Source organism: Lipophrys pholis, assembly GCF_963383615.2.
Source record: "Lipophrys pholis genome assembly, chromosome: 19".
In the NCBI taxonomy this organism is placed as follows: Eukaryota; Metazoa; Chordata; class Actinopteri; order Blenniiformes; family Blenniidae; genus Lipophrys; species Lipophrys pholis.
In genome coordinates this window covers 10,344,537-10,372,441 of record NC_137647.1, presented here as the reverse complement: position 1 = coordinate 10,372,441, position 27,905 = coordinate 10,344,537, and the positions used below count along the sequence as shown (strand labels likewise).

Genomic DNA, 27,905 nt, shown 5'->3' with positions numbered 1-27,905 from the left:
AGAACATGCAAACTCCACACAGAAAGGCACTAATCACTTGCATTTTTCTGACACACTGGTTCTACCTCTGATTCTTTGTGGGACCGTGTCCAGTGATGGGCCGCTGGTCCTGCTCTGCTCGTTCACTCCCTCACAGTTCCCACGGAGGGTGGGACATCCGCCACATCCCGTGCTGTCAATCAGAGGTTTCGTCCAATCGCAGCCCGTCTCTGGGCTTTCTCCCGCCCCCTTCCACGTCGACCTGCACTCTCGCCATATTTTCAACCCTGTGGATCCCGCTGCCCGGTGCCCCTGCAAACTTTACCAGGAGAAAGCCTTTACTCAGGACGGCTCGAAGTGTGACCAGCCCGCTTCGGAGTGAAGAGGGAGACCCGCAGCAGCTTCTCATCCGTGTGTGTTGTCTCATCCCGCAACAATGAACGTCTTCAGACTGTCGGGAGATCTTTCCCATCTGGCTGCTATCATCATCCTGCTGCTGAAAATATGGAAAAGCAGGTCCTGTGCAGGTGAATGACACTTTTGATTTTGAATTGCTTGTTTCACTGCCAGCCAATACGGATGATTTTGAATGTTTTGATGGATTTCAGTGAAGCCACGAGCTCCCCAGCAACACATGCTAACACTCATTCATTTGAGCTAAGTCGACGAGCTAACGGTGGATGGCAACCACGAACCGTGTCTCCTCACCTCGATGGTTCAAAACAGAAACTTAGTGACTTTCATTACTGGGTGTTTATTGGTAAATACAGAGTTTAGAGGGGAAAAAAAAAAAACGTTCACGTATAGCCTAGCTTTAGTCGTGTTTGCGGGTTGCTAATGCCAGGTAACCATTAGCTGTGGGTTAAACGTGTGGGGTCAGGGTGGTAACGAGGAACGCTGAGATGCATTGGATCGTATTTCCAGCTTTGTTTCTATATATATTTCTATCTTGTGCCACGTTGACTTGTTTGTACCGCTGTTACACTCTTGCGGTTTGAGGTTTCGGGGCTCGATTCGTGCGGTCTGGCTTCTGACGTGGCGTTCTAGAGGGCGCTAAGGAAGTAGCTGACGTGCTAATAAAATGTTGTTTCAAGAGATTACACTATCGGACGTCTTTGTTGTAAACAGAAGATAACTGCGGTCTCCACAGCGAACTTCTCACTTGTTTTGGCTGGGCTCAGAACCGGAAGGTTGAGAGAGAGAGAGAGAGAGAGAGAGAGAGAGAGAGAGAGAGAGAGAGAGAGTTCAAAGTTCAGTGGTTGTCAGGTTCTGTTAACTTTTGGTTGAAATGGCTCGATATGGATCAATCTGTTTCCTTGAAACTCCCATCAATGCTAGTTAGTTAATAAGCTGTTATTGGTAATGTTGATATTGGTCTCTACTCCAAATAGTTGCTTTTAAATGGCATGTCAGATTACACCGGGATCAGCCAGTACAACAGCAATGAATGGCACCTTCATGAGTCTCAAGCCCCAGTTTGAGTTTGTTAAACTTGATGTGTGGCTGCAGACATTGTCACAGCCATCCCAAGTATGACTACTGCTTCATACCCACTGAGACATTATCGCTCACAACCTGCCCACCTTGTCTTTTTGACTGTGCATGACAGTTGCTCCAACGGCTGACTAATCCTGCTGAAGTTGATCTAACATCTCCTCTACAATAATACCCACAGCACTCCAAGCTGGAGGGCGAAGTCCCCCTGAGGAGAAAGTCCTGTCAAGACACTCCACTCCTCTTGTCTCTTACTGCCTTGCTGTTTATAGTCCCTCTCTGGCCCCTTTTGGGGGGCTGAGCAATGGGTGGAGTTTCAAGGGTGGAAGTATTGTTTCAAAGAATACGGCGCACTTCTTTGAATCAGTTTTTGTTTGTATATGCATAGAGAGATATATGCGTCTTCTATTCACAACTCTGAACAGTTTAGTGTTTTTGTTCAACATGCCTCACATGTATTTGGAGTTGAAGACAAAACTGGTGCACCAGGTGGAAGCCCACACATGAGAAGTCTGTGAATAAGCTCACCAGCGGTGATATATTTACTTTCAGATTTATTTACAAATTCTAAACTATAAAGAGTGTGGCTCAGCTCAGGGTATTTTTATCTGACTGTTACCACAATGAAAATGATGTGATCAGGTCAAAATGTGCATGCACACTTGTCCTGTAGATGATGTTTGAACTTAAGTACTCTTATATAAAGTTAACAAGTGTTTAAGTTGAACACTATGCACGTATCTTCAATATTTATATAACTAAAATACTTCCAAGGAGCAGGAACTGTTATATCCCTCCAAGTCCGATCTGTTCGTCTCATTTCCAGTAGATGTCACTGTTTATTTGAGAAGGAACCATGGTGTGTATTTTAAACCAAACTGCTTTCAACTAATGAGACGTTGATTAACTTCTTTCTAAATTGCACGTCTTGTGTATTTTTTTTTTCTTTCTCAAAGGTATCTCTGGAAAGAGCCAAATTCTGTTTGCTCTGGTTTTCACCACACGATACTTGGATCTGCTCACCTCTTTCATCTCCCTGTACAACACGTGCATGAAGGTAAGACAGTGATCGCGTCTCAGGTCTTACTGCCATCCCCTCGACGTCCCTTCATTGACGAGCTTCTCTGTGCCACCCACCAGTTGATCTACATTGGCTGTGCGTACGCCACGGTCTACCTGATCTACATGAAGTTCCGGGCCACCTACGACGGAAACCACGACAGCTTCAGAGTGGAGTTCCTGATTGTTCCTGTTGGAGGACTCTCTGTCCTCATCAACCATGACTTCTCCATCTTAGAGGTGTGTTCAGCCTGTTGTGTTGAGGTCAAATGGGAGACTTCGTCACCAAATATAAACTAATGGCTGACAGTACAAGAGCTCTTTGCAAATGTGCTTGTTTTACTGCGTCCTCAGATCCTCTGGACGTTCTCCATCTATCTGGAGTCGGTGGCCATCCTGCCGCAGCTCTTCATGATCAGCAAGACGGGCGAAGCCGAGACGATCACGACCCACTACCTGTTCTGTCTGGGCCTGTACCGGGCCCTTTATCTCTTCAACTGGATCTGGCGCTTCTATTTCGAGGGCTTCTTCGACATGATTGCTATCGTGGCCGGTGTGGTCCAGACTGTCCTCTACTGTGACTTCTTCTACCTTTACGTCACCAAAGGTGGGTTTTCATTCTTTATGTCGAGCAATGGTTATCAAATGTTTCTGTAACCTGGCAACCAAATGAGATAAACACCCAAAGTAGAAAGAAAGAAAAAACTTTTCAGATTACGTTTCCGATTTAACAAGGTTTGACATTCACATCCCACCATTTTGAGTGATTAGCAACAGGAAAGCGTTGAATTAAAATTTTTTGAGGTGGCTCTTTTTTTCCAACACTCACATGTCGGTGTGACGTCAAAAGATTAGCAAGTGAACGGTTGATGTAGTAGTTCATTCATAGCACACTGGCCCTGAAACCATCTCCTCCTAAAAGGATTTAGATGGGAGAGATCGGGCTGACAGAATCTACTGTATTTCCTATCTTTCCCCGAAAACAACTCTTTAAAGTTCAGCCTAAGCTAATATGAGGTTTCAGCATCACAAATGTATTTTCTGAATGAAGCTGGTTTTTACAAAGTGACGATTGGTGAAACACTAAATTCCATTAATTTTTTTTATTATTCCTTCCACTGTAAATACGTCTATACACAGTCCCAGGAAACGCATAAAAGAATTCTTGTAGCCTTGAGTATGGGAGTGCACGGTCCATTTCGGTGGCATTAAGATCAGCTGAACTTTATATTTGTGTATCACAAAATACAGTCACATTTGAAGGAGGTTCCCTGAGGGCATTTTATGCCTTTTTCTTTCTTCACTAGTGACACACTTCTTAATCAATTATAGTGATTCTGAAACTGCAGCAGTTTATTTCCCTGCTTGGTTTGAATAAAAGCATGGATGTAACGGAAACGCAGGATTTGCTTCTCGGGAGAATAATTGATATTTACTTGTTTACGGGTCCAGTAACTCCAGTGTTTGTCTTTGCAGCGGTTTTAACGCTGCAGTTTAAATTTAGTTAGATTTTTCTTTCATGAGCGCTATCTTTGGTTTGGTCTACATTTATTTTTGATCATATTCCACTTCCTTTTATCTTCAATGACGACAAATTGCATTTATACTGAGGACAAAACATTTCTAGCTGCCCTTGAGGGTTTTGGACACCTCCGACGGTTTGCTCCATTTCAGGATTTAGAAATTGCATGTCGAATGAATTAAAAATGGTAAATATTTGCTGGCAAGTAAAAGACCACAAGCATGGGAGAGTGTGACAAGCATTCGAGCGAGGAAAGGCGAGCGAATGTGAGGACTGGTTATTTTGTATCTGTTAAATCGTGAAAGGTCGGTAGAAGGACAAGGTCTCTCGGTGTTATCGCTCCTTTGATAAGTGTCGTCACGTTACATAGAAACTAGTGTAACTTTGAGGGTCACCGGACTCGTTCCGTGGTTTAAGTGAAGCTCTGGCTCAATTTGCAGCTGGTGACTGTCCTAACCTCCTGTGCCCCCCCTCCCCCACAGTGTTGAAAGGCAAGAAGCTGAGCCTGCCAGCGTAGAGAAGCCATCGGAGGAGACGACGACTCCCAGCAGACTCAGGAGGTGTGGAGATGACCTCGTGGAATCTCGTGACCTATAGCAAAGGATGCCTGAGACAGAGGGCCAACTATCAGCGGGGGGGAAAAAACACTAGTCTTCTTGATGGTCACTGATGGATCTGGTACGTGCCAACAAGCACCAGAGCTGAACAAAGATCATCCCAGATCAACCATTGGATTTCTGTGTTCAGCATCTTGCCTTAAGCTTCTTTTCATTGCAGTTCAAATAGGAGAAAAGGCTTTTTTCTTTGTTGTTTTTTTTTCTACATGCGAGGTGTATACGCTTTTTTTTTCTTTTTTTTTTTTTTTTTATATATATATATATTGTCTCAAATGGGGCCGACTCGCACAAGATGTACAGTCTTATAATGGAGTGGAAAAAAAAGAAATGTATGAGTGCCTGATGAAGACTTTGTCCAGTTTCTCACAGTGTTTTTTACGTTAGTGATTTGTTTTGGTGTGGTAATAGTATGCATATACTGTAATACGTGTACCCTTTCTGATAATCATTGAAAGTGGCCAACGTAAAGGGTTTCACAGCAGACATGTCCATTTTGTACAAATACTGCTCAGCATTTTAACAGTTTAGTCTAAAAATCCAGACTTTTTCTAAGAAGAAGCGATTTGTAGATTGAGCTTTAGGTTAAAGGCCTAACCAATGTAATAAAGGACTTTAAATGCCAGCAATCTTTATGCCATAGGTATCAGTATTTTCTTATTTGTAATTCAAATTGGGATGTTCACTGATCTTTTGTTCCCTCACGTGTATAGAGAAAATCCTCCACAGCTTTAACATACATTTCCGATCTTTAAAAGGATGCGGCATTACATTTTGGGTGTAGATAAGAGCACACACTTTATTCCCAGCTTGTTTTTACATCCCGTGTAATAAACTCTGTGGTGCGGTGACGAACCAAGGCTGAAATCATCGAAATGTGGACGAAGCAATACTGAACGAGTTGAATGAAGACATTTCCATCGACGGGGTGAAGACGTGTCGAACAGTTTGCGTTTTCGACTTGAGCCCGGTGTGGTAGAGTGAGCAGACGGACACGTTTGATGTTGTGTTGGTCAATAATTGAGCAGGAGCGAGTTCACTGGGTGCATTTTTTTTATTTTATTTTTTTTAAATTACACTTAATAGCCTCCTATCAGCTTCTCAAATAGTCATTCCTAAAAGATTATTTTTTAATGTCTTCTTCAGTCCATCTTTTTTTGCATGATATCACCTCCATTAAAGATTTTATGAGAATCACGCTGAAGTCTTGTGATTTCATTATCAGAAGTTTCCATTTGCCAATGACATTACTTTTAAAGAGCTCATGAAATAATAAAGAATACATTTCCTAAGTGGTTATTTTTTTTATGTGCGATTTGATAGTTCATCTCTTAATCTGTGCCAACATTAAAGACAAAATAAAAGCTCTTTTCCTCATTTTCTTTTCCTGTGTCGGAGGTCTCATGGCTCATGTATTTGAAGGCATTTCTGAAGACTGAGTGATAGAAATGGATCAGATGGTTTCAATTTGCAGTTTGGGGTCAGATTTAGTGTAAATGTCTGCTGAAAATGTCAGTCAAATCTTTAATGTGCTTCTCCTTTGAGGACTGACTTTGACAGGTCGATACTTTATTCATCCCTGTGGGGAAATTCTGTTTCAGTAGCATGAGCATCCAACAAAATGGAGATGTATACAACAGGGTCCAGTACCCTTGAATGTGTTGGTCCATGTTGGTGTGTGTCTGTGTGTTGCACGGAGTCCTCGTGGACGTTGACCTCACCCCCCCCCCCCCCCCCCCCCCCCCCCCACACCCCACTAGGGCCACAGTTCTTCGCTTTTATCACCCCTGCAGGAGTTAAATATCCGCAGGGTGTGAGGGTCTATGGGGCATTCGTCTGGTGGGAGAGCAAGTGAGGGAGGTCAAACCTGTTAGAGAAGTTGTTCAGCAGGTTTGTTCTCTCTTCCCCTCCTCCAGCTGCATCCAGTGATAGTTTTCATCTCGTCCCACACTTCTTGCTTCATGCTTTTATTCTGAAACCTGTGCTCCAGCTTCTTACTGAACAGAAACTGTGTGGAATCAATTATTGTTTCATGAGGCATTTAGAGGTTTTTCACCAGTGGTTAAGATCTAATTTAGACTTTTTTGTCTCTTCTTGTGAGTGAAGGGATTATTTAAGTCATCAGCAGGTAAAGTTTTTACACTTTGTTACTTAAGTAGAGTTTCCAGGTATCTACTCTCCACTGAGTATTTACTTCACTGATGATCTTTAACTCACATTTGAAAAAAAAAAAATACTTTGTACTTCTCAATAAAACTTATCTGTACACATGGTGATTCAGTTACAGAAGAAGAGTCAAAGCAGGTGGTGGTAACAATTATTGATATATTTACATTTAAGTGTTTAAGTTACATCAATACTCCCTGTTCTCAAGATTAATATTTGAATTGAGATTAAATGTATTTTATGCAGCATTCAGTCATAATATTGTTTTTTTTTTTCTCCAATGTAGAGGATAATTAAGTTTCTGATGCAAGACTATATTATTGAATAAGTTTAATCATAACTTGTGTCATTTGTAATGTTTGAATTGGCGTATTCATCCTGAGAAATAAGGTTTTACAATGAGTTACATTGACACTGATTTTGTGTGTAAGTATGCAGAAATATGTATGCATAAGACACCCCAACCACTAAAAAAAAGGATTAAGAGTATTAAAAGCATTGAAGTTAATTTATACATTTGTATTTAAGTAGATTTCAGAACCTATACTTACTTGTCTTTACTTAAGTAAAGAAAATAAATACGTTTGACAACTCTGCAAATAACAGTTTGATAATGAATAACCAAGAAACCAAGCAACCCCCCCCCCCCCCCCCCCCCCCACAAAAATAAATAAATAAATAAAGTAAAACTACAGTCTACGTCCAGGTCTTTGAAAAGTCGCCTTCTTCTTCACATTATATTGGATTTCCACACTCATTCAAGATAATTACCAGGTTGCCAGTGAAGAAGAATTTGGACACTGTTAAAACACCAAGAAAGTTTGTGTCAGTTTTTGGAAAGGAGACCAGAAACAACGTTTTCATTCTGATAACAATTTATTCAGAGCTGTAGGTTTTATGCGTACATGTACAACACTATGTAACAGCGAACACAAACAGTGCAAAACAATTTTCCTGACAAACAAATAGCTGCAAACAGAACACTGAAAGGCCTTTTCATACCGAAACATCTTCATTTGTAGCCGAGCAGTGCTCAGCTTATTTAGATAAAGTACGCTGCGAGTCCACAGTTTCCATGTCAAGGTTTGTTAATTCAGACGATTTTTTATTTTTTTATTTTATTTTTTTTGTGTGCAAATTCGATTAAAACCAGCTCATGAAGCAGATGAGAGACCAGTTCTTTCAGACTACAAACTACACGGCGATGATAAGATAAAACTTTGGATGGAACTGTAAGCGGCTGTGCTTAGAAAAATCTCTGAAAACAGCAGATTCCAGACTTAGGCATTCACGGCGTTAAATTCTTGACCACACAACTTATTTTTGGGAGGGAGATGAAGAGGACTACTGCGTTCCCGCTGACGTTTCACCGTCGCTGTCCTCCTGGCTTAGACTTCTCTGGAAGAGGGAAAACATGATCAACCACAATTTGTGTCACTTGTTGTTCTCATCGGAAACTCACAACTGATGCACAATGAAACATACATTCTTGAAGTCAAACAGTGAAAATGTCATTTCGTTTTAGATTTCTTACACATGAATGGAAATATTTTGAGTCTTTGACAAGATACTAGAATACTGGATAAGATCAGATGTTTTTCTATATTTTCAACTGTATGCTAAATCTATAAAAATCAAAGCATATAGTTGATATTACTGATTTAGAAATAAAACTTTCTAAGCAATTACCTTTTCAATTATTATTATTATTATTATTATTATTATTATTATTATTATTATTATTATTATTATTATTATTATTATTTCTTTTAGATCACCTGTATGCGTTTCTGAATAGTTTCACTTTTTTTGATGATAAACTAAATGATTAAACTATCTTTTTAAAAAGATGTGAATCATGAGCCTGCTTCTTTAATGTATATAGTACTGTCCATAACCTATGTTATATGTATCTAATGTATATGGACCCTGATGTGCATATATAATAAAATATAGAGGATTTGTTTTAACTACACAGTTTGCGTATGCACCCATTCTTTTTTTCTTTCATTTATTTATTATACTGTATATACAGCTGCTGCGAGGAGAGAAAAAAAGTCTTGTTTTATATAAGAAAAATCTCATATCCTGTTTAAAATCTAAAACCGCTTGTTATTTGTGGAGAAACGGTGAAAATTGGCACTTTTTCGGTCAAACGTTACCTCTGTCTGCTTTGGGTTATAACAGCTCATGAGTCTGGAGCTGGTCATGTAGAGGACATTAATGATGACCGCAACCAGGACGGCGAAGACGCCGATGCCGGAGAGCACACACAGCAGAGTCAATCCACCTACAAACAACAAGAACGCTGACAGACACGCAGACAAGGAAAAAGTTAGTTTCAGCAAAAAATAGATAAATACTCAAGCGCTTCAACACAGAGGTGATGAACCTACCCTCAAAGAAGACAAAGCCTACAGCTGCCATAACGACTGTTACAAGTGCAAAAGTGAAGAAAAGTCCAAAAGGCACTGCAGCCATGGCGCTGAAGAGCGTCAGTGAGAGAGCCACGAAAGGGTGGCTGCTGAGGTACTGCCCGATCCTTGAATTCATCACCTGGGCCACCTGGGGATGAGGAACACACTGATGATGAAGGAGGAGGATGAAGTGAAGAGATGCTCCAAACTGGTGCAGAGGTGAGGTCTTGGGTTACTTTGGGATCCTCCTGGAGACTGTTCAACAGGACCGTCCATCTCCTGTACAGCTGCTGGACTTTGCTGCTGCTCTGCATCTTGTCACACCTGAAGAGACTGAGGAATCACAACATGACTGCGAAAGGCTCATCACTCTTCTCTAAAGTTACTCCAACAGCCTCAGTGGCTGAACCAACACACAAACCCCCGAGCTCAGAGCTGATCTGTGCCTCAGCTGACATGTCTTTGACAATTAAATCACACAAATCTCCCTTTTCTGAAATCCTTTGACCAAGCTGTGCTGACCGATACACACCTGAGTAATGGAGACAACCTTGGAAGATCCTCAGCAAACTTCAGCTGGCAGCATATGAAACTGTGTCCTGTTGTTGCCACACATACTTATCCAGCACCAACACACCCTTCTTTTTGAAAACACACCTCTTCCCTTCTCTTACCCCTCCTCCTTTCTCTTCTGGAGTCCGAGCAGAGGCCCGTGAGCGCTCACGGCTGCCATCTACTGCTTACCCAACATGTTGCAGCAGCAGGGAACCAGCTTTCTGCTTTGTAGAATTTACATCTTTTCAAAGGAACGGCTCTCAATCAATAATCATTGATACTTTTTACCCTTAGTTAAGCCCTTTTGCTTTTTACTCCAGGTCAGATAAATCTTAAAATGTCCTTATAATTGATGTTTCAGAAAACAAGCATGTAAAATAAACTTAAAGACAAACCTGTACCTGAACTGTACACAGCTGTTACAAACTGAACAAAACCTTTAGAGCATGTCCAGAAAAAATGTGAACCTTACTAAACTCAGTAACAACAACAACAACAACAACAATAATAGCTTATTCACAAGAAGACCTTTTAAAAATAACGTAACTTTGGAGAATTTTGTGGATTTCGGGAAAACAAATACACCCCTTTCAAGAAAACCACTCATAAGAGAGACGTCAAGCCAACAACATGCAGTAGAAGGTGGATCACACCCAGGTTACTACAATTTTTAAGAAACAACAGCGACACAATGATAATCAATGTTTTCTATATAATTCAGTTTTCCTAATCAGCAGTTTTCTAACTTTGCTCCAAATATGCTGACTGACTCTGTGTTTTCTGAGGCGCCAAGAAGGTCAAAAGTATAGACAGTCGACGCATTGCATGTTAAGCCTACCGCAAATTTAAATTGAACCCTCGACCACATGACTTTTTAATTAGAGAAGATTCAAAATATTACATATCACTTCTTCAGAGCTTCAGAGTGTGTTTATTCAAACGATGAAACACAAACAAGAGACACGTTACAAAAATCTTTATTTCTAAAAAAACAAATAGGAACCATGACTGTTCTATCAATCAATTGGACAATTTATATCCATAGACTGCTGTATGGACCCTCAGGGGGAGGATCATTTTTTTGCCCATAAAATCATGAAAGCTCTTGTTCTGAGGCCATGATGAAAGTTTATTTATCGACTGAAAACACTTTACACTGAAAGATGTTTGCAAAAGCATCACGCCGTTTCTACAGTGATGAAATTATCCCAGCCGGTTGCAGACCACAGAGTATTGGTGTAAAATAATGCTTGTCTTCAATACTCTTATTTTCTTTATACATTATCATATAATCTTGCCATAGTCAACAAAAAGATTATCTCTTCTAATTTTGGTTTTCCAATATTGGTGAAAGTGTAAACTGCATATCAACTGATGTAAGTTCAGCATTGGAGTGTCATTTGGCTCAGCGTGATGATAACAAAGCGCAACAGTATAAAATATTTTCTTTCTACTCCATCTACACTAGATTTTTTAAAGGGCCAATCGAACAACATCAATCAATCAATCCAGAATAATTTCAAGCATGCAAAGTTGAGAGTTCAAAAGTAGATACTTGTGGAAGAAAACTTTTTACAGCCTCTTCATTCCAACAAGTAAAGAAAAAAAAATCACTCAAAATCTAAGAAGGCCTACCTAGGTATTACTCACACTGGCGTTAATGTCATAAAATATAAAAAAAATTGAAATATAAAAAAAAAAGGAAAAAAAAAAAGATACGATTACATTTTCATTGAACAGTATACCACAGTAAATATGAAATTATAAGTTTAAGAGAATAAAATTAAAGCTGGTCCAAACCTCACACTTTGTCTTGATGGGGTAAGCCCAATCATGGCTAATGACCAATTGTTTCCAAATTTTATTTTGAAGGTTAGAAACCCCCTGACCTAGTTACCCCCATAATATCAATTTTAATTGAAAAAAATTTTTTTTGAATAAAAAAGGACTTTAATTTTGAAGGACTTTTGGGCTTTTACTTCAAAAGCTCACTGACCCCTACTGACTGACTGCGTGCTGATAGTTGCGAAATGCTGGGTGTTGATTGTGCAACAATGCCTTGGAATTTTCTCGCATTGGAGGCCATTATAACGGGGGGCTTAAAAAGTTCTGAAAGAGAGCAGACAGCCACCACATCAACGCCTTAACGAAACGGCCAAGTTTCATGGAATTATCCCGACGTGTGTTATATCGTCCTGCTCGGCAGGTCCTTGTCCCTCTTCTGATCGGCTCGCTTTGTTGACCGGAGTCACGGTTTAGCCTCAATTGTCACTTGTCTGAGGTGTTCGATCAGGGCCTTCTTTCCGCCCCGGACAATTTCCTGCCACGTAGTTCAATGAGAGCGAGCAGACGACAGGATTTGGAACTCAAAATGCGTTGGCTCATACAATCCAAAGGGTTTGAGTAATTACAAATTGCTGAACTTTTCTTCAGCAGGGTCGACTCTGTCATTTAATAGCACGTTGACGCCGATACGATAATCGCCCTCAGAGGAGATCGCATTTGTGTGAGGCCCAAATTGGGGGGGGAATCTTATTTTGTAAGGGACATTGCGGACTTCCTATTAGGTCTGGGGTGTCAGAGTGTGACTTTCAGGTTTTGTATGATCTCTCTATGACATTCCTACAGGCCGTTTTACGATTTCTAGGTGGTGCTAGAGAGCACGTTATCGTTCTCTGGGATTACATTTTTCGGCATTCCTGGTGTGCGTCCCACATTTGGTGAGTTTTTCAGCAGGTTTACTGGGTAAAATTTGGGTTAATTTACACGGTGGGATAATTAGAAAGAAAGAAACAAACAAAACATTTCAAATACAATATGATCGTCTGCAAGGACCATATTGAAAGGCCTCCTTTAAATTAAAAAAAAAAATGTAGCCGCAGCAAATTGTCTTTTTTTCTCCATTCTTTTTTTTGTTTTTTGATATGGATATGAAGCCTTACCAAACAAACAGCTATCGTCAAGGTTATCGCCACAAAAACATCCCAATATAACAGTCATACCAAATTACAACTTAAATCCTGAAATGTTATCTTAATTAAAAAAAAATGTTTTGTGAAACAAAAGCAAACCAAGCAAAACACTTTGAATCCCACCAAAAACATCAAAATCTCCATTCTCCTCCATAAATTCCATGAAAAGGCAGTTTAAAAAAGTTTTAAAAAGTAGACATTAAAACAAAAGTCGGAAATAAAACTCGACCAAAACCAGCTGAGATGAATCCTGCAGTCAGTAATCAGTGTTTCCTCAGTGTTTGATCAGCTGCTGCTTCTCTCTGCTGAAAAAAACAAGAAACATTCATCATGTCATTAAAATTGTGCTGAATTCAGTCTGTTAACCATCTATACACATCAATGTTTAAGTCTTTAAAAATCAGCTCATGTTTAACATCATTTGATAAAATATGCTGATGTCTTAATATTTCTTTACCCAGTTGAAGGTGTTTCTTTCTCTCAGAGGCCTTTTAGTTCATCGTAGTGTTTTTTCACTGCTTCAAGCTCGGCTGAAACATCTAGAACAGACAAGATGATCAGGAATACGCAAGTACTTCAAGTAAACGACTTAATCTCATCTGCTTTCTTTACCTGGGATTGAGGTATCATCGGTACAGAGCGAGAGGTTCACTGACTCCATCAGGGCGTCCTCCATTTCATCCAGACTCTGCTCCTAATTCAGCAATAAAATCTTTATTAATCATCTTTTATTTCCCAGTCAAGCTTTGTGTTCAAAAGAATTAACTCACTAGTTTACTGTTAGGACGAGCTTGTATATATATTGCAAATCTCCTACATATAATTTCCTCATGTTTGGTTTTATGAAATGTGACAAACCTTCAGATCGTTCAGCTGTGTCAGCATCTCATGTTTAGCCTCTTCAAACATATCAATCTTGGACTCTTTCACGTGTTTCTCCAGAGTTTCCCTTAAGTTTTTCAGTGAGTCTTTTCCTTTGATCGCTGCTGCTCCTTGAAAAGAACATTATTGATAAATGTTGTAACTTTCCTTGAGCAAATAAAGGTGTAAGAAATTAATATTTTCACACGTACACACAATTAAACTAAATATACACACAAATATACACACTTAACACTTTGACAAAAAGCCATAATTGCTTTCTTACTTTTATAGGCGTCTTTCATTTTCTTCTCAATTGTCTCAGTCAGACTATAGTAGATTGTTTTCTTCTGGTCTCGGATGGTTGCGTTCACCAAGGTTTTTATTTTCTCTTCCTGTAAGAGATTAATTAACTGTAAATTAACTTGTCACAATTATAATATAAAACTTGTCATTAATCAGATGGTCAGAACGAAACCTGCTGTCAATGAGGTGAAAAGACCTTTTATTCACTCTGATAATATCCAAATCATTTCTAGAATATGGGTCTGTTCAGATCAACTTATATAAATACACCATAAGATAAAAACCATAAACATAAATATCCAGTGAATAGAAGGATGAAATTCTAATATTTCACCTCTGTCTTGAGAAATATCAGCTGCAGTTCCAAATCTTTGTACTTTTTGGTCAGTCCGTCTGTGTCAAGAGAAAACTTGTTGATGGCGTCGTTGAATGCTCCACGTTTCTTTTCATTTCTGAAACATAAAAGATGTAGAAATGTCCTGTAAACTGGAAAAATAAACTACTGTATGTTAACTGAATGGAATTCAAAGGATTTTCTTACGGGAAGGTCTTCCTGAACTCTTCATCAATGCTCTCAATCAGTAATGAAGATAACGTCATGTTGAGGTTTATTGAGCTTTTCCCTTTTCTTGGTTTGTGGACGCCGTCTTTCTCGACGATACTCCTCAGCGTTCTATGGAAACCGCCACCACTTTTTCTCTGAAAATGAAAAATAGAAAAAATTACTTTAAAAAATATTTTCTCAAGTCGTCAAAATGGTTCTGAAGCAGGTACGCACCGGAGAGATGACAGACTTCAAGAGTTTTTCACATGAATTCAGGGATTTTTCCACCCCGTCATTGAGGCATTCCTCAAACGCCCAGGAAGCCTCGTCCATTGCACTCCTGACCTGATCACATTCACTCATTATGATTCCTTCAAGCTCTTGACGGATTTCATTTTTTTTGTCAGCCTGAAAATGAAAGCACCAAAAATAGATTTTCAAGGTATTAAGAAGACTTGTTTGTTTCTTTGTCTTCTAACATTTTGGCTCATGACTGTTCAGTTGAATCTACATAAAGAAAAGAATCAGTGATCGTTTTCAGACGTTTATATTATGGTAACCAAAACATGAAATCAAAGAATTCAGAAATTATGAAATTGCACTTATGCAAAGTAACAACAATGTACGATGTGAAGGATTGATTTATTGATCTTACCACTCCTCCACGTTTGGCTCCATCAATCAACGACAGAATCCCACGAGCTCCAGACACATAACTGAATGTCTTTGAGCGGTGGTCAATGAGATCTCGCAAAACGTCCTGAAGTTTCCACATTTCTGTAAACATAGATACTGAAGCTGCTTGAAAAGTAAACATTTATTGTACATTATATCTTCACAATTGTGAATTACACCTATACTTTGCATTACACCCTTCAGATCGGGCCTCACAGTGTTTTCATCAGGAGATTTTGCCTACCGTTAACATCTGGGTCGAGATGTTGGTTTTCAAGTGAGTCTTTGGCGCTCACTGTGAAGACTTCCAAACAACCCTCAGTGAAGTGTTTCTGCAGGAAAAAGGTGATGATTATTAGGCTTGTTAGAAGATTGAAACAATCAATGTAATCAGATATTTTGCTGGTGTTTCAGCCTTACCTTGATCTGCTTGTCCTTCCTGAATGCGTCCTTCACGTCGTCCTTGATGCTCTCCGTGCTTTAAGGGAAGAAAAGCATAAGGTGGCGTCCTGAAGTTCATTTAGAATAACTAACACATAGCACTCCAACAAATTTCCATTTTTGGTGCAATTAATACGGCTCATGTTTAATTTGCACGCTCATGTTATTTCACCTTTTCAAGTTGTTCTTTGTTAATCTAGTAAAGTACTCAACAATTCATAAGTGTGTTTCCTGCAATCCTCTGCTTCTCTGGTCGAGAGCGAGAGTCAAGAGAAACAGAGTTTGCGCTCCACAAAGTGTTGGATGCGGGTTAATAAGGCATATTTGAGTAAAATAGATATGAAATATATATGAAATAGACAGCCCAGGACCAGACGCAGGTACTATGTACTTTCAATGTACAGTTTTGTTTTGTTTCCATTTACTCACCCAGCTGTGTTGACGTTGTCAAGATGATCGGCTTTAGTGCAGATGAAGTGAATTTGCTGACACTCGCCACCATTTCCCATCAGGCTGCTGGCATTTTCCAGGATCTCCCATGCTTCTTTTTCTGATGCTGCTCGAGTCACTTCAGTCACAACCCACACTGTAGAACAATTTCTGACTATCTGAAAAAGACACACGGTGTATTGTGAAGAAATAAACATAATTTTCCTGTGAAATCATGGGTTTGGTTTCAGAATAAAAGAAAACCTCCAAAAAACAGAAATAAAACTCAGTGCGACCTCTTTCCACACTTTATCTCTGCTCTTGTTGCGGTCTCCACTCCCAGGAAGGTCCACAAGTGTGACGTTCTGGAGAAGATCAGCTTTTGGTACTTTGAGCATCACACTGTTCACCAGTGGCCAGTACCACTTCTTCACTCCTTTAGTTTGTCCTTGTCTTGTCTCAGTTTTGGTGAATTTTCCATATTCTGCTAACAGCCTTTCAGCCTGTAATTGAAAGAAAAAAAAAAAAAAAAAAGTGTAGTTTGTTTCACTTTCTAATTAAAATGCTTTATGAATCACATTGAGTATTATAACACATAAACTGAAATTCAGAAATACCATCAGTGTTGAGTCAATAAAGAAAGTCAGCCTCAACTCTCGAGATGTTGGTATATGGTTTAAAAATGTTTTAAAGCCATTAAAAAGATTGGATGATATTAAAATCATTCAAACATGTACATCTGGAGCCTTAATCTTTCTTAAATTAGTGACTAATTCTTACTAAATCTTCAGAACTAATAATAATATTGTATTTTTTGTAGCTGATAGTTATTGACATTGTCCAGCCAATAACTAGTCAGCATAAATTCCTCTTGAAATCAATGTTTTATAACACGTGTCAAACTCAAGGCCCGCGGGCCAAATCTGGCCCGCCACGTTATCTTATGTGGCCCACGAGAGCTTTAAGGTCTGATTGTCTTAAAATAAATTGATTATTGTACCCAATAGATGCGCAGTGCGCGAGTGCAAACCTTGTGGTGTGCGTCAATTGGGAACACGGGAGCGAAGGTTGAAACAGCCTATAAAATACGGTAATTACATGTGCCTTTGTTGACACGGAAGTAGTCCTTCACTTGCGCATATCCAGATTATTTCACATTATATTTGGTTACATTGATACTGTCTTACGGTTACATGTGGCCCTTTGAGGGCAACCATTATGCTGATGTGGCCCTCGGTGAAAATGAGTTTGACACCCAGGTTTTATAACATGTTGTGTACAAAGAATCCTTCAATAATCAAAATTAATTTCTAATTTTAAAAGTGAAAACGAACAGGAACCAAGCACAAAGGCACCACAAAAAAATAATTTCCAGTGTCAGAAGTGATGCATTATAAAGTAACACATTATTAGCAATACTTTAGATGGAACATGCAAATAATATTATGATTAAATAAATATTTTAAACAATAACATACTTTATATTTAATAAAGGTATCTCACTCCAACAGTTAAAATCTAACCACTGGTTAACCAGTGTGTCCACTACTTCTCTTTTAAACATCTGGACTATAAACTCTAACCACGTGAACTGCTGACAACCAGCCCAGAGGAGCAGCTACCAATGCTCATGCTACGGTTGGTCATCTTGATGTTGGGAGGACAAAACTTAAAATACCAATTAAAATAACGTGTTGTCGTTTATAAATTGCAAAGTGTTCCGACATTCCTGGAATTGAGGTATTAAGTATGATCTTTGAATTTAATTGTACTTTGTGCAGCCATAACTATGCCAAAACCATTATTGATCTTTCAGTTATATGTGTTTATTCACCAACTAAATGAATCTGAGATTGACCCATTGTTTTTCTCTGTCAGAACTATTACACCTTAAACTTCTTTAATAGTCTTACTGTTTTTTGTCTGATAATCTTTGGCTGTGACTGAAGAAATTCCGGAATTTCTCTGAAATGTTTGTCCTCCATCAGGTCGTCCAGGTCTTTCCATTCTTCTCCGTACACTGCTGTCAGTTTCTCAGCAATGCCCGCTTCGTCACCATCATCCTCTTCGTTCTCATTTGCTTGACTCTCATTTTTGCAAAACTCACAATAGGACCACCACTCTTCTTCCCAGTCCTATTAAAAATAATCAAGAAAGGTTGTTTTTTTCCCCCCGTTTTTCCCCAACTTGTAATTACTGAGTAAAAAGAAATATGTATGGTTGATTTGACCTCTTTTGTGATGAACTCAATGTGGGCCTCGTAGTCGCTCTTTGTGTTTGCCTCAATTTTAATCACGGCTGAGGTACACGCTTTAGACACTCCAGTGGGCAACAGATTGTTCTCTCCAATGATGGAGTTTATCAAAGAGCTCTTTCCAGCTCCACTTCTACCAAACACACCGACCAGCTCCTTCTTATCCGTCTCCAGTTCTTTGATTTTAGTCCTGTTGTAAAAGATGGTTAAAAGCAGGCATGGGACCAAGTCACAAATGTGGAAGTATGAAGTAAGTCTTCAGTCATTTTGTCTTGGGAAAGTCAATTCTAGTCATTACTGTTTTAAAATATATCTATTCCATTTTGAATTATATATACTTACTTTGCTATGTTTTAAAACATTACTTATCTCATGAGCCGTTTTTAAGCAATATTTGTGTTTTTAGCTGAATTTCTGAACCACTACTTCATTCAGTCAAATTTAAAATGTTATCTAATTAGCTCAGCTTTAATCACATTTTCAAAGTTTACTCTTTCAGCACTTGATTCGATTTTCACTGCATGCGAAACTGAACTGAAAAAGTAATCTCACAGAAGAGTCTCACTGTCAAATGCAGAGTTTGCTTGATATTATAAGTATCAGAGTGGAGTCGTCGGTATTTCCTGATGAAATCTGGGCAATTTGTCTGTCTCCAGTATCAAGAGTTTAGTATTGAAGGTATTATTGATTAAATTACACCTGTAACATTGGAATGTGTAGATGTGAACAGTGAGTTGTTCGCGTCTCAGTATATCTGAGGTCACATCTAGGAGTTATGTACTTATAGATTATTTTTTTAGAAAAATAATTTCTCAGGAGAATATTTGTGTTCTTTTAATACACGAATACACACTGTTATGTGGTAATTAATGATCTGAGCATTCAGTCCATGGAGGAAGGCTGATTCATGAGATTAGTTATGATGAAACAAACAGAGCGGGCCCTCATAAACTTTGCAATTCCGCCATTTCATGCCTCTGATCGAAAAGTATACTTTTCATTTGCAAATACAAATATTTGACATTAGACTGTTTCATCATAGAGGTTATTCATTTGTAAACAGATGAGATCATGATATCAGTGTGTAAAGAGACGAATGCAGGTAAAAAGACAGACTGCAGTAATTCTTACCTCAGGAATGTAATGAAGTCACTCTCTGATGAGCTCAGTTTCTGTTCAACTCTGTCCATTTGCTTTTTCACCTCAATCTGTATTTTGTCATAAACTTAACAGAGACCGTCAAGCAAGTCATCCAATATGAGAGAGAGAGAGAGAGAGAGAGAGAGAGAGAGAGAGAGAGAGAGAGAGAGAGACAGACAGAGAGAGAGAGAACATAAATGTTTAGATAATAAAAACTGTTGGAGGTTGTGGGCGGTGTGTGTGTGTGTGTGTGTGTGTGTGTGTGTGTGTGTGTGTGTGTGTGTGTGTGTGTGTGTGTGTGTGTGTATGGGTGCGCATGCGTGTGTGGTAGGTTACCTCCATCTGCTGCTGCTTTGGTGACACGTTTTGCTGGTGGTGGCTCAGTGCTGGATTGACCAGGAGACCCAAACTTTCTTTTTGCTATTACAGTTGAAAAAAACAACAACAAAACAACCAATGAAGGACTTTGTTTTAATCTAAAAATGTCTTTCTTTGATTTTGTGTTGCTTAATGCATTGACTCTTTCTTGCCTGTTTTATCTGAAACTGTATTAATGTACTGCGGCCTGTCTTGGCCAGGATATTTTTTTCTTCTGGTTTAATTAATGAATTGGCATCTTAATGACTAAGACCCCCCCGAATACCAAAAAATAGTCATTTATAGTTACTTTTTATAACTTACTGATCTGTTACATATTCTTACTTGATCCTCTTTGATTGGTTGCTTTTTATCTGCCGTGTTTGGCCTCTTACAATATCATTGGTACAGTCATGTAATGTACTCATCATACCATTAGTCATATAATCATAAAACAACACCATTGGTTCATTTTGTCTGCGGTAAACACGAGAACTTCCTCTTCGTCCGCCATCTTCAAACTCGTCCGAGGCTGTCTTCTGTACTTTTCCAGCTGCGCCTTGTTTCATTTTTTGGACTTAGTTTAACTTGTACCCAACCCTAAAACTTCTACCTGTAACTTTTCCACTCCTATATGTTTGTGTGCTATGTGCAGCTGTGGCGATTGTACAACACACTGTTTATTTTTGTGTAATTGATTTTGTGTGTGTGTGTGTGTGTGTGTGTGTGTGTGTGTGTGTGTGTGTGTGTGTGTACGTGACATAATGTCATTCTTTATTTCACAGTAAGACAAAGATCACAGATTGAACCAGTTAAAACATTATTTTTGTTGCACTTAAACACACTTTCAAACCTTATGATCTAGAACTAATAATGCCTGCTTAGCTTTAGCTTGTAATCGCTCTTTAACTCCTTTTCTTCTAGTTAAACTTTCCTTTTCCCCCTCACTGCTCTTGCTCTGCCCCTATGCTCCACCCATCTACCGCGTCCATCTGTCCAGTACACTGGTCTCACCCTCCAGCCTTACTCATACCGTGGCCTCTCCTGACCCCGACCCCCTCTCCTTGATCCATACCCCATCCCCTGTTGATCCCTATAAGGATGTTTTTGCTGGTTCATGGGCTGACGATTCAAACCTTCCTGACATTAATTAAAAAAAGTCGAATAAAAATCAAATGAAGAAGAAGCATCTCACAGTATTGGTGACTGTTCTTGATACACAATTTGTCATGACTCAGTATTCCATGTCTTGAATAGAAGCACCGTGTCTTACCTTGACTGCTTGTTGATGGAAGAACCTGGAAGAGGATTGAATATAAGAAAAAAAAATAATGATTGCTGCGCATGTGTAGTCATCAATGTTCACACAGGTTTTATAAAGTATATTACTAAGTATTATGTATATCATAGCAGCAGCTGGAGGAAGCCCGGAAAGTTATTTCTTGTGAGTTTTTCTCTCAGTTTATTGTAACTATATCTGTTGGTTTTGTGTTTCTGTTATTGTTTTATCACCCATTGTTATTACCCTGCCTCAGAGTAGGTTATAACTGTGTAATATCACGAGTGAGAGGAGTGTTGTGGCCGATCACACCCCTCCTTATTATATAATGAGTTTGAGTCCAAATGGAAAGTCCCAATACTAAATGTCAGTTATCCATTTTCAGCACGCCCTGCTGGTGCTATAATACTATGTATGTAATGGTGAGTGGACGTGTATATGTGAGTTTATGAAAGAATCTTGAATACCTGCTCCAAGTCAGCTCCTTCTCCCTGCTGTTTCATTAAACAATAATATCAAAATACAATCAGACGCAAAGTCAGTTGCAGACACTGAAAATGAAGTGTTTAAATCTGTCATATCTATACGGCCTGAAACTGTCTGTTTCCTTGTTTGTGTTTTCTTCATGCTGTTGAAAGGAAATTTGCTTTCCAGGAACCCCTAAAAGATCTTAACAATTTTTACTTCGCTCAACACAACAACAACAACAACAGCAACTGATATATAATGATGCCTGTCAAGTACCAGTCTTAGGCATTTTATTTGTTTTAGAAATTGGATTTAAATATGAGTAAATTGACTATTGTCAGCAGGCAGTTTCAAACCGATCATATTACGCCAAAAATTGTGGAGCTGGAGCCAATTGAAGCTCAGAACCTGGTGCACTCAGAAACAGCATTTTGTTTTTTAAATTTAACACTTCGAATGTTATCATTCCCCATTTTTTTTATGTGAAATTTGAAGGGATTTGCTTCCATTTATTTTTTCACAGGTCTGATAATTATATGAGGTTTGGGAGAATATACAATAAAGCTTTTTCAATGTTTATATGCGCCATGATGGAAAAAAAAAAAAGTTGAACCATTATCTCCATGATATTGGAAATAGTAACATAAAATCCTTACCTTCAAATCCTGGAGCATGTTCTGAAATCTCGCTCTCGGCCCTGTTTTTGGAATCAGCTCTTTGATGTCTTTTTCTCCAAGACAAAATAAGCTGTCCCTGTTGACCTCCTGCTCTGTGATTCAAAACAAGTATTGTCAATTTACTGTAAATGTGATTCACTGAAATTCACTAAAAAGAACTTGAACATATTTTGATAGCATGTAATACTGTCATCGTGTTAGCTGAATGATCATTGTTTTATCATCAATGAGCATAAATTCAATATACAATATCGTGAATGTATTTTCGATGGCATTGTTTAAAAGTTTTTGTGGTCTGAATTCAAAGTAGAATTTTGTTTTCTCACATGAGCTGATATGTCTGAGTGTAGTTGTATGAAATTATCCCCATTATTTACCATCAGTGCCAAACAAGAATGCAGGATCATAACTTACCTTCAAATTTATCAATATAAGCCTGTAGTTTACATTTGATAAGTATGTCCCGAACAAAGTCGTCCATGATGAAGAACGGAATCTGCAAAATAAATGACATCGTTTCAATGGTCTTTTTTTTTTGTTTAGTTTTTTTTGACATCCATCCATCTTATATCCTGTGTTATCCTGTTTGCGGGGCAACAGAGCACATCCCAGCTCTACCACACACTCACACTGACACAAAGGGGCAATTTAGGATCTATATATATATATATAATAAAATGCTCTTTAAACTGGTGGTATGTATCTGAAGCAGATCAGTCAATATTCAACAAAACATTTCCCTCGTACATTGAGCTAATTAAGTCAGCAGATAAACACAGATTGGTGTTATGCAAATAAAAAACTAAATATTCCAGAAACATCCGGAAGCCAAATGAAAACACGTCTCTGCTTGACCTCAACAAGTTTATTTTCTACAAGCAGCAACAGCAACTTTGCTTGTTCCTCCTTCAGTCCTTCCTATCCCATTTATCACCCGTATTCATTTCCTAATTCACTAAACCAGAGTGTGCTCTTCACTACAGCATCATCGGAAAAGAAAATCTCTATGTGCAAATTTTTACAGTTAAAATATAAAACACTGGACATATAAAACAAAACAACAACAAAGAACTATTTATTAAATCGGAAAGTTACGATATGAGAGTGATATCCGGCAGCCTAAAGCATTCATTAATTCATAAATTCATAAATCTGGAGTATAATCCTCTTACCACTTGCAGGTTCCAGATCAAACTGGTTTCAGGTAAACGCCAGGTGTAACGTTATAAAAGAACGACACTCCCCCGAGGGCACAAATCATTAAAATACAGCTGACCAAATCTAAAGGATTTGTACAGAAACAGGAAGTCTAAATAAGGCGGTATGAAAAGGTTACATACCGGTTTATAAAAGCACTGTGAGTCTGATCAAATAATGAGAATCAAATGAGAAGGGCAGGTTTGTCAGCTCATTTGAAAGAGAAACTCTGACCTGAAAACTGGGAGTGGCTGATGGAGTAGTTTTTATTTGACGCTCTGCTCTGTCTCTTTAAAACATCGAACTTGAATGGAGCTTAGAAGACTTGGAAATTGTACATTTAAGTATTAAAGGTAAAAAATACTCACACAGTGGTTTTTCTCTTACTGTCCTGCCCTGCACACAGCGGAGGGGAGAGATTTTCTCTATTTGGCTGCTAAAGAGATCCTTTCTTTGTTTCCACACCCCAAGTCAAGAAGGGGCCATTTCAGGGGAAAGTGAAACTTACTAGATAGGCTGCAGGGGGGTGGAGGTGGAGGGTGGTGGTGGTGTTTGTAAATGATTATACACTGTCAGGGGTATGGAGCTCGCTCCAGCTCAAAGGGTTTGTTCATTTGAAAAAAAAAAAATGTGATTGTAAAAAAATATTTCTTGAAACTGAATGTTCAAGGGGTTGAGCTTCAATTTTGAAAAATTAAAAACACGGTATTCAAAATAAAAATAAGTGTATGAAAGGTTTTTTCACCTTACATATAATTTTGGTTTGGCTCTGGAATTCTTTTGATAAAACCCTATTTTTTTTTTCATTCTTCACTCATAAATATATATATTCTTTAATGTTGGTGTTATTTCTTCAGTTGCAGGTTTAATGTTTTCAGATTAGGATCTTATTTTTTTCACATTCAAATCCTGTTTTCAAGTTTCAAATTTTTGTAACTTTCTTTCACTTTCAGATCGTATTTTTTCAAGTTCAAACTTTTGGCTTCTGGAATACAATTTTATGGAATGCAGTCTGAAAATGTAGGGCTTTCTTTCTAGATGATAATTGCACATAATCTGTATGTGGGGATTTTACTTCGTGGTTATTTGTGTCCTCTTGCTGCTTCGGGCTGTTTTCTCCTGATCTACACCAATGGTGCATTCGTGGGGCTCGCCCCTCTCACAATGCAGTGTGTATTGCATGCAGTAAAATGGAAGTGTGCACGCACAGGCTGTGGCCTCGTTCATTCACATCACGTCATTTTCATGCCTAGTGGGGCTCAATAGAGACTCAAACTTGATTCTTTTCTAGATATGTTAAAAAGTAAAATTGAATGATGCACTTAACTGGTTGTGGATGTTGGCTTCAGTCCCCCCACCGGGGGCACAGCTCTTAACCGAAGTTGTTGACCCCAGCTTTAACGTTCAACTCAACTTTTTAGCCATAACATTGTGACAACCATATAGACGCTGATCCTGTGAAAAGGTTGCGCACTGGAGATAGCCAATCAATCAATCAATCAATCAATCAATCAATCAATCAATCAATCAATCAATCAATCAATCAATCAATCAATCAAGCAATCAAGCAATCAATCAATCAATCAATCAATCAATCAATCCAAAAAAAAAATATATACAGTATAAAAAAACTTTTCGTTACACCACCACCACTCCCCACCCTTCACCTCCCTGCAGCACCTTGCCGTGCTGTGACGCTCCTATCAAAGGTTGTTTCACTTTACAGTGAAATGGGTTAACCCTAACCCTTCCGTCACTTGGACTGTGGAAACTTATGGGATCGCTTTAGCAGCCAAATACTGCGAGCAAACGGGTCCGCCATGTTTGTTACAGGCGCATGAGCAGAAGGAACTATTTTAAAATGCGAGGCGAGTGGGGGAGACCTGGGCATCCTCCAGCAGTCTCTGCAGCGGGGAGTCGCGACCATGAAATAATCTTTTGGCTGTGGTTATCGATTGGTTATCGATTTGTATTTGTGTTTCAAAAAAACACAAATATTTTCAGGAAAACTTATTTCACATACATTGCATGTAAATAAGTAAGTAAGTCACTACTTCATTTAGAAAGTGCTTTTCATGCATTTTTAAATAAATCACAAAGTGCTGCACTTAAATGGGAGAATTATAACAATATAAGAATTATTTCATAAAATAAATAACAAAAGTGGAAAACCCATTAATCAAAAGCTTTCCTAAATAAAATAAAATGTCTTCAAGTCCTGTTTTGAAGACCAAAACTGTGTCGCCACATCATTTGAAAACTTTTAATAGAGCTGTTTCAGTGGAGTAAATCTTTTCTGGAAACCTCATTGAAATTTATCATAGAAATTGTGCTGCTCCACGTATGAAGTTAACTGGTTTACAACTTCTTTTTCCAAATGTGCTGGAGATTTCCGTTCCGGTGAGGCCGGCTCACGGTGATCACCGGGACCCACTGCCGCCTCTCGCTCCGCCCGGATCTGTGACGTCGACTCGTCAAGCGCGACTGTTTTACCGAATCCGATCAGAAAAGTTAGAGTTGTGAAAGCTGTGCGGGCTTCAGCGCGCTGGTCTCTTCGGTCTCTTCGCTGATTCAGCTCCTCAGAGGTCGAAGGCGGGAGTTCCGCTCCTCTGTTAGAATTTTGTTTTTCTCCCTTTGTGTCTCCCTCCTGTGGGGGTTGGTAGGACCCCGAGATGTCTCGGTTTTTATGAATGAGTCTGTTGGGTTGGCTGCTACATGTTCATGACTATATAAGGTAAACGCAGAAGTCTCCAGTGTGTATGTGTGTGTGTGTGTGCGTGTCGGCTGTTCATGCGTTGACCACTCCTAAATGAGACGGTTGCTGCAGTATTGTGTGATGTCGTGCACGCAAACAATTATTCCATCAAATGGATATTTTGATATGGGCCTGTGATTTTCTTGGCACCACGGGATCAACGTTTGTTTCTTTAAGAATGGGATTCACCACAGTATGTTCAATATATCAATTTTACAAACCAAGAACTGACAACATCAACAACATTTAAGAACAAAGCTGTAGGTACACTGTCAGCAGGGCTTGATGAGGGTTGAACATTGAGCATTTATTACTGAAGTTCACATGCAGATTTACACTTATTCAAATGCTCTCCACAGCTTCCCATACAGGTACACAATTATGTTTTGCACCAAATACATGGCAACAATAGGAGCAAAAATGTGAGCATATGTAATTTATTGATCTGTGACTTAGGATTTGTGCACCTGTAGTTAAGAATCTGTGAATGTGTATGTGATGTGTTACATTTACAAGGTTTTTTGAGCTGTGGTCTCATACTTTTGATCAACTGATAAACAGCCTGGTTCAGTTACATTATTGTTCTCAATAATTTGCCTGCTCAGAATTATTGCGTTTTGTCACTCTTATAGTTAGTTATTCACATTATGTTATGTTAGGTATATAGTAGTATTGAATTGGTATCCTTTAAAAAACAGAGTCAAAACTTTATATTTACTATAATACTTTTTTAGGTATTTTGTGAATGGAATATTTGCACCTGTAACTCTTTTTCAAGAAGATATATTTGCCTCATCTGGTTGATAAGTTAAAACTTTGAAACTATAGAAGATAGGATGGCTGAGAATAACGTCATGAAAAAGTGTATTACAATCCAACCCATCCCACTAGTTTCGGAGGAGTCGACTGAGTTCATAAAGTTGAGCCTATTTGAATGCCTTGAAGAAGACTCATGCTGAGGGGACTGGTCTATCAACATTATAAACTTGCTCTTTTGTTAATTAAATTCATGTGTCATTTGCAAAGCAAGAAAGTGTGCAAATGACTTTCGCTTTCTCCAACGAGCCGTCACTTTTTATTGTGAAGCTCTCTTTTATTTATAAATAACTAACATCTCATTGCACAATGGTGGGTGGTAACTAAGCAGCAATGTTCTCACATTGTTGGAGTCCGATGAATGCATGGCGCTGGAACCGATCCACCACACCGTGGATAGGGTGCCAGTCCGACATAGACAAACAAACTGTAGGAGGAAACCACCGTTCCTATATCATCTGGTTTGGCAGGTCCTTGTCACACTTCAGATCTGCTTGCTTTGTCCATAGGAGTCACGGTTTAAACACAATCGCCATTTGTTCGAGTTGTTTGATCAGGGCCCTTTTTCTGCCCCTAAGAATTTTCTGCCAGTTATTTCAATAGAGAGAGAGCAAGCAGATGATGGTATTTGGACTAATAAAATCCCAAAAGTTTGAGTTATCACAAAGTTGTGCAGAGCTTTTCATCAGCAGGGTTTCTTTTGTCATTTAATAGTGTTTTGAAGCCAATACGATAATCGTCCTCGGAGTTTGAGACCCAAATCGTGTCATAAATCCTAGGTTGAAAATGCAAATTGCAGCCTTCCAGTTCGATTTAGGTCAGGGGTGTTGGGATTTCACTAGACCACAGAATAACACCGCAACCCCAGTGTACAATGGTTCACTTCAATATAGGAGCCTCTATGTAAACCACCAATATCAAAGAATAT

General features: G+C 38.8%; 3 protein-coding genes across 13 annotated transcripts; 1 reads left to right on the top strand and 2 right to left on the bottom strand.

Annotated features, from left to right (window-relative positions):
- Positions 1 to 245: 245 nt before the first annotated feature.
- Positions 246 to 6,045, top strand: LOC308124241 (ER lumen protein-retaining receptor 2-like). The gene is made up of 5 exons (XM_080487155.1): positions 246 to 506; positions 2,430 to 2,530; positions 2,614 to 2,772; positions 2,887 to 3,139; positions 4,537 to 6,045. The coding sequence occupies exons 1-5, from the start codon at positions 416 to 418 to the stop codon at positions 4,569 to 4,571; spliced, it is 639 nt and encodes a 212-aa protein (XP_080343281.1). The 5' UTR covers positions 246 to 415; the 3' UTR covers positions 4,572 to 6,045.
- Positions 6,046 to 7,689: 1,644 nt separating this feature from the next.
- LOC308124958 (lipid droplet assembly factor 1-like) lies at positions 7,690 to 9,885 on the bottom strand. 2 transcript variants are annotated; one of them, XM_080488373.1, is made up of 5 exons: positions 9,784 to 9,880; positions 9,488 to 9,575; positions 9,231 to 9,399; positions 8,997 to 9,142; positions 7,690 to 8,232 (listed from the first exon to the last, which is right to left on the bottom strand). In XM_080488373.1, exons 2-5 carry the CDS (start codon positions 9,563 to 9,565, stop codon positions 8,179 to 8,181), a joined length of 447 nt encoding a protein of 148 aa, XP_080344499.1. In that variant the 5' UTR covers positions 9,566 to 9,575; positions 9,784 to 9,880; the 3' UTR covers positions 7,690 to 8,178. The 2 variants fall into 2 exon arrangements, with proteins under 2 accessions (XP_080344499.1, XP_080344498.1); XM_080488372.1 differs by having other exon boundaries at positions 7,696 to 8,232; positions 9,488 to 9,584; positions 9,784 to 9,885.
- An 882-nt stretch (positions 9,886 to 10,767) lies between these two features.
- On the bottom strand, positions 10,768 to 23,974 carry LOC308124658 (nuclear GTPase SLIP-GC-like). 10 transcript variants are annotated; one of them, XR_013936311.1, is made up of 22 exons: positions 23,382 to 23,563; positions 22,624 to 22,705; positions 22,189 to 22,301; positions 21,532 to 21,558; positions 21,059 to 21,083; positions 19,765 to 19,848; positions 19,420 to 19,513; positions 18,265 to 18,478; positions 17,948 to 18,169; positions 16,331 to 16,537; positions 16,035 to 16,213; positions 15,585 to 15,642; positions 15,409 to 15,496; positions 15,145 to 15,266; positions 14,724 to 14,897; positions 14,487 to 14,644; positions 14,323 to 14,397; positions 13,926 to 14,034; positions 13,637 to 13,770; positions 13,391 to 13,472; positions 13,236 to 13,317; positions 10,768 to 13,083 (listed from the first exon to the last, which is right to left on the bottom strand). XR_013936311.1 is itself a non-coding variant. In XM_080487792.1 (22 exons), exons 2-21 carry the CDS (start codon positions 22,688 to 22,690, stop codon positions 13,259 to 13,261), a joined length of 2,334 nt encoding a protein of 777 aa, XP_080343918.1. In that variant the 5' UTR covers positions 22,691 to 22,705; positions 23,775 to 23,924; the 3' UTR covers positions 10,768 to 13,083; positions 13,236 to 13,258. The 10 variants fall into 10 exon arrangements, 8 of the variants coding, with proteins under 8 accessions (XP_080343918.1, XP_080343917.1, XP_080343920.1 ...); XM_080487792.1 differs by lacking the exon at positions 23,382 to 23,563 and adding an exon at positions 23,775 to 23,924 and having other exon boundaries at positions 14,280 to 14,397; XM_080487791.1 differs by having other exon boundaries at positions 14,280 to 14,397; positions 23,382 to 23,642.
- Positions 23,975 to 27,905: the final 3,931 nt, after the last annotated feature.

What these genes read in the sequence shown, in the direction of transcription:
- LOC308124241 (XM_080487155.1), top strand. Translation starts at nt 416, where the DNA reads ATGAACGTCTTCAGACTGTCGGGAGATCTTTCCCATCTGGCTGCTATC. An exon ending in GAAAAGCAGGTCCTGTGCAG is followed by an intron (nt 507 to 2,429) that starts GTGAATGACACT and finishes TCTTTCTCAAAG; the next exon opens with GTATCTCTGGAAAGAGCCAA. An exon ending in CTACCTTTACGTCACCAAAG is followed by an intron (nt 3,140 to 4,536) that starts GTGGGTTTTCAT and finishes CCTCCCCCACAG; the next exon opens with TGTTGAAAGGCAAGAAGCTG.
- LOC308124958 (XM_080488372.1), bottom strand. Translation starts at nt 9,565, where the DNA reads ATGCAGAGCAGCAGCAAAGTCCAGCAGCTGTACAGGAGATGGACGGTC. An exon ending in AGGCTTTGTCTTCTTTGAGG is followed by an intron (nt 9,143 to 9,230) that starts GTAGGTTCATCA and finishes CGTGTCTGTCAG; the next exon opens with CGTTCTTGTTGTTTGTAGGT. An exon ending in ATAACCCAAAGCAGACAGAG is followed by an intron (nt 8,233 to 8,996) that starts GTAACGTTTGAC and finishes TCCCTCTTCCAG; the next exon opens with AGAAGTCTAAGCCAGGAGGA.
- LOC308124658 (XM_080487792.1), bottom strand. Translation starts at nt 22,690, where the DNA reads ATGGACGACTTTGTTCGGGACATACTTATCAAATGTAAACTACAGGCT. An exon ending in TTGAGTTCATCACAAAAGAG is followed by an intron (nt 18,170 to 18,264) that starts GTCAAATCAACC and finishes TATTTTTAATAG; the next exon opens with GACTGGGAAGAAGAGTGGTG. An exon ending in TCTCGACCCAGATGTTAACG is followed by an intron (nt 15,267 to 15,408) that starts GTAGGCAAAATC and finishes CTATGTTTACAG; the next exon opens with AAATGTGGAAACTTCAGGAC.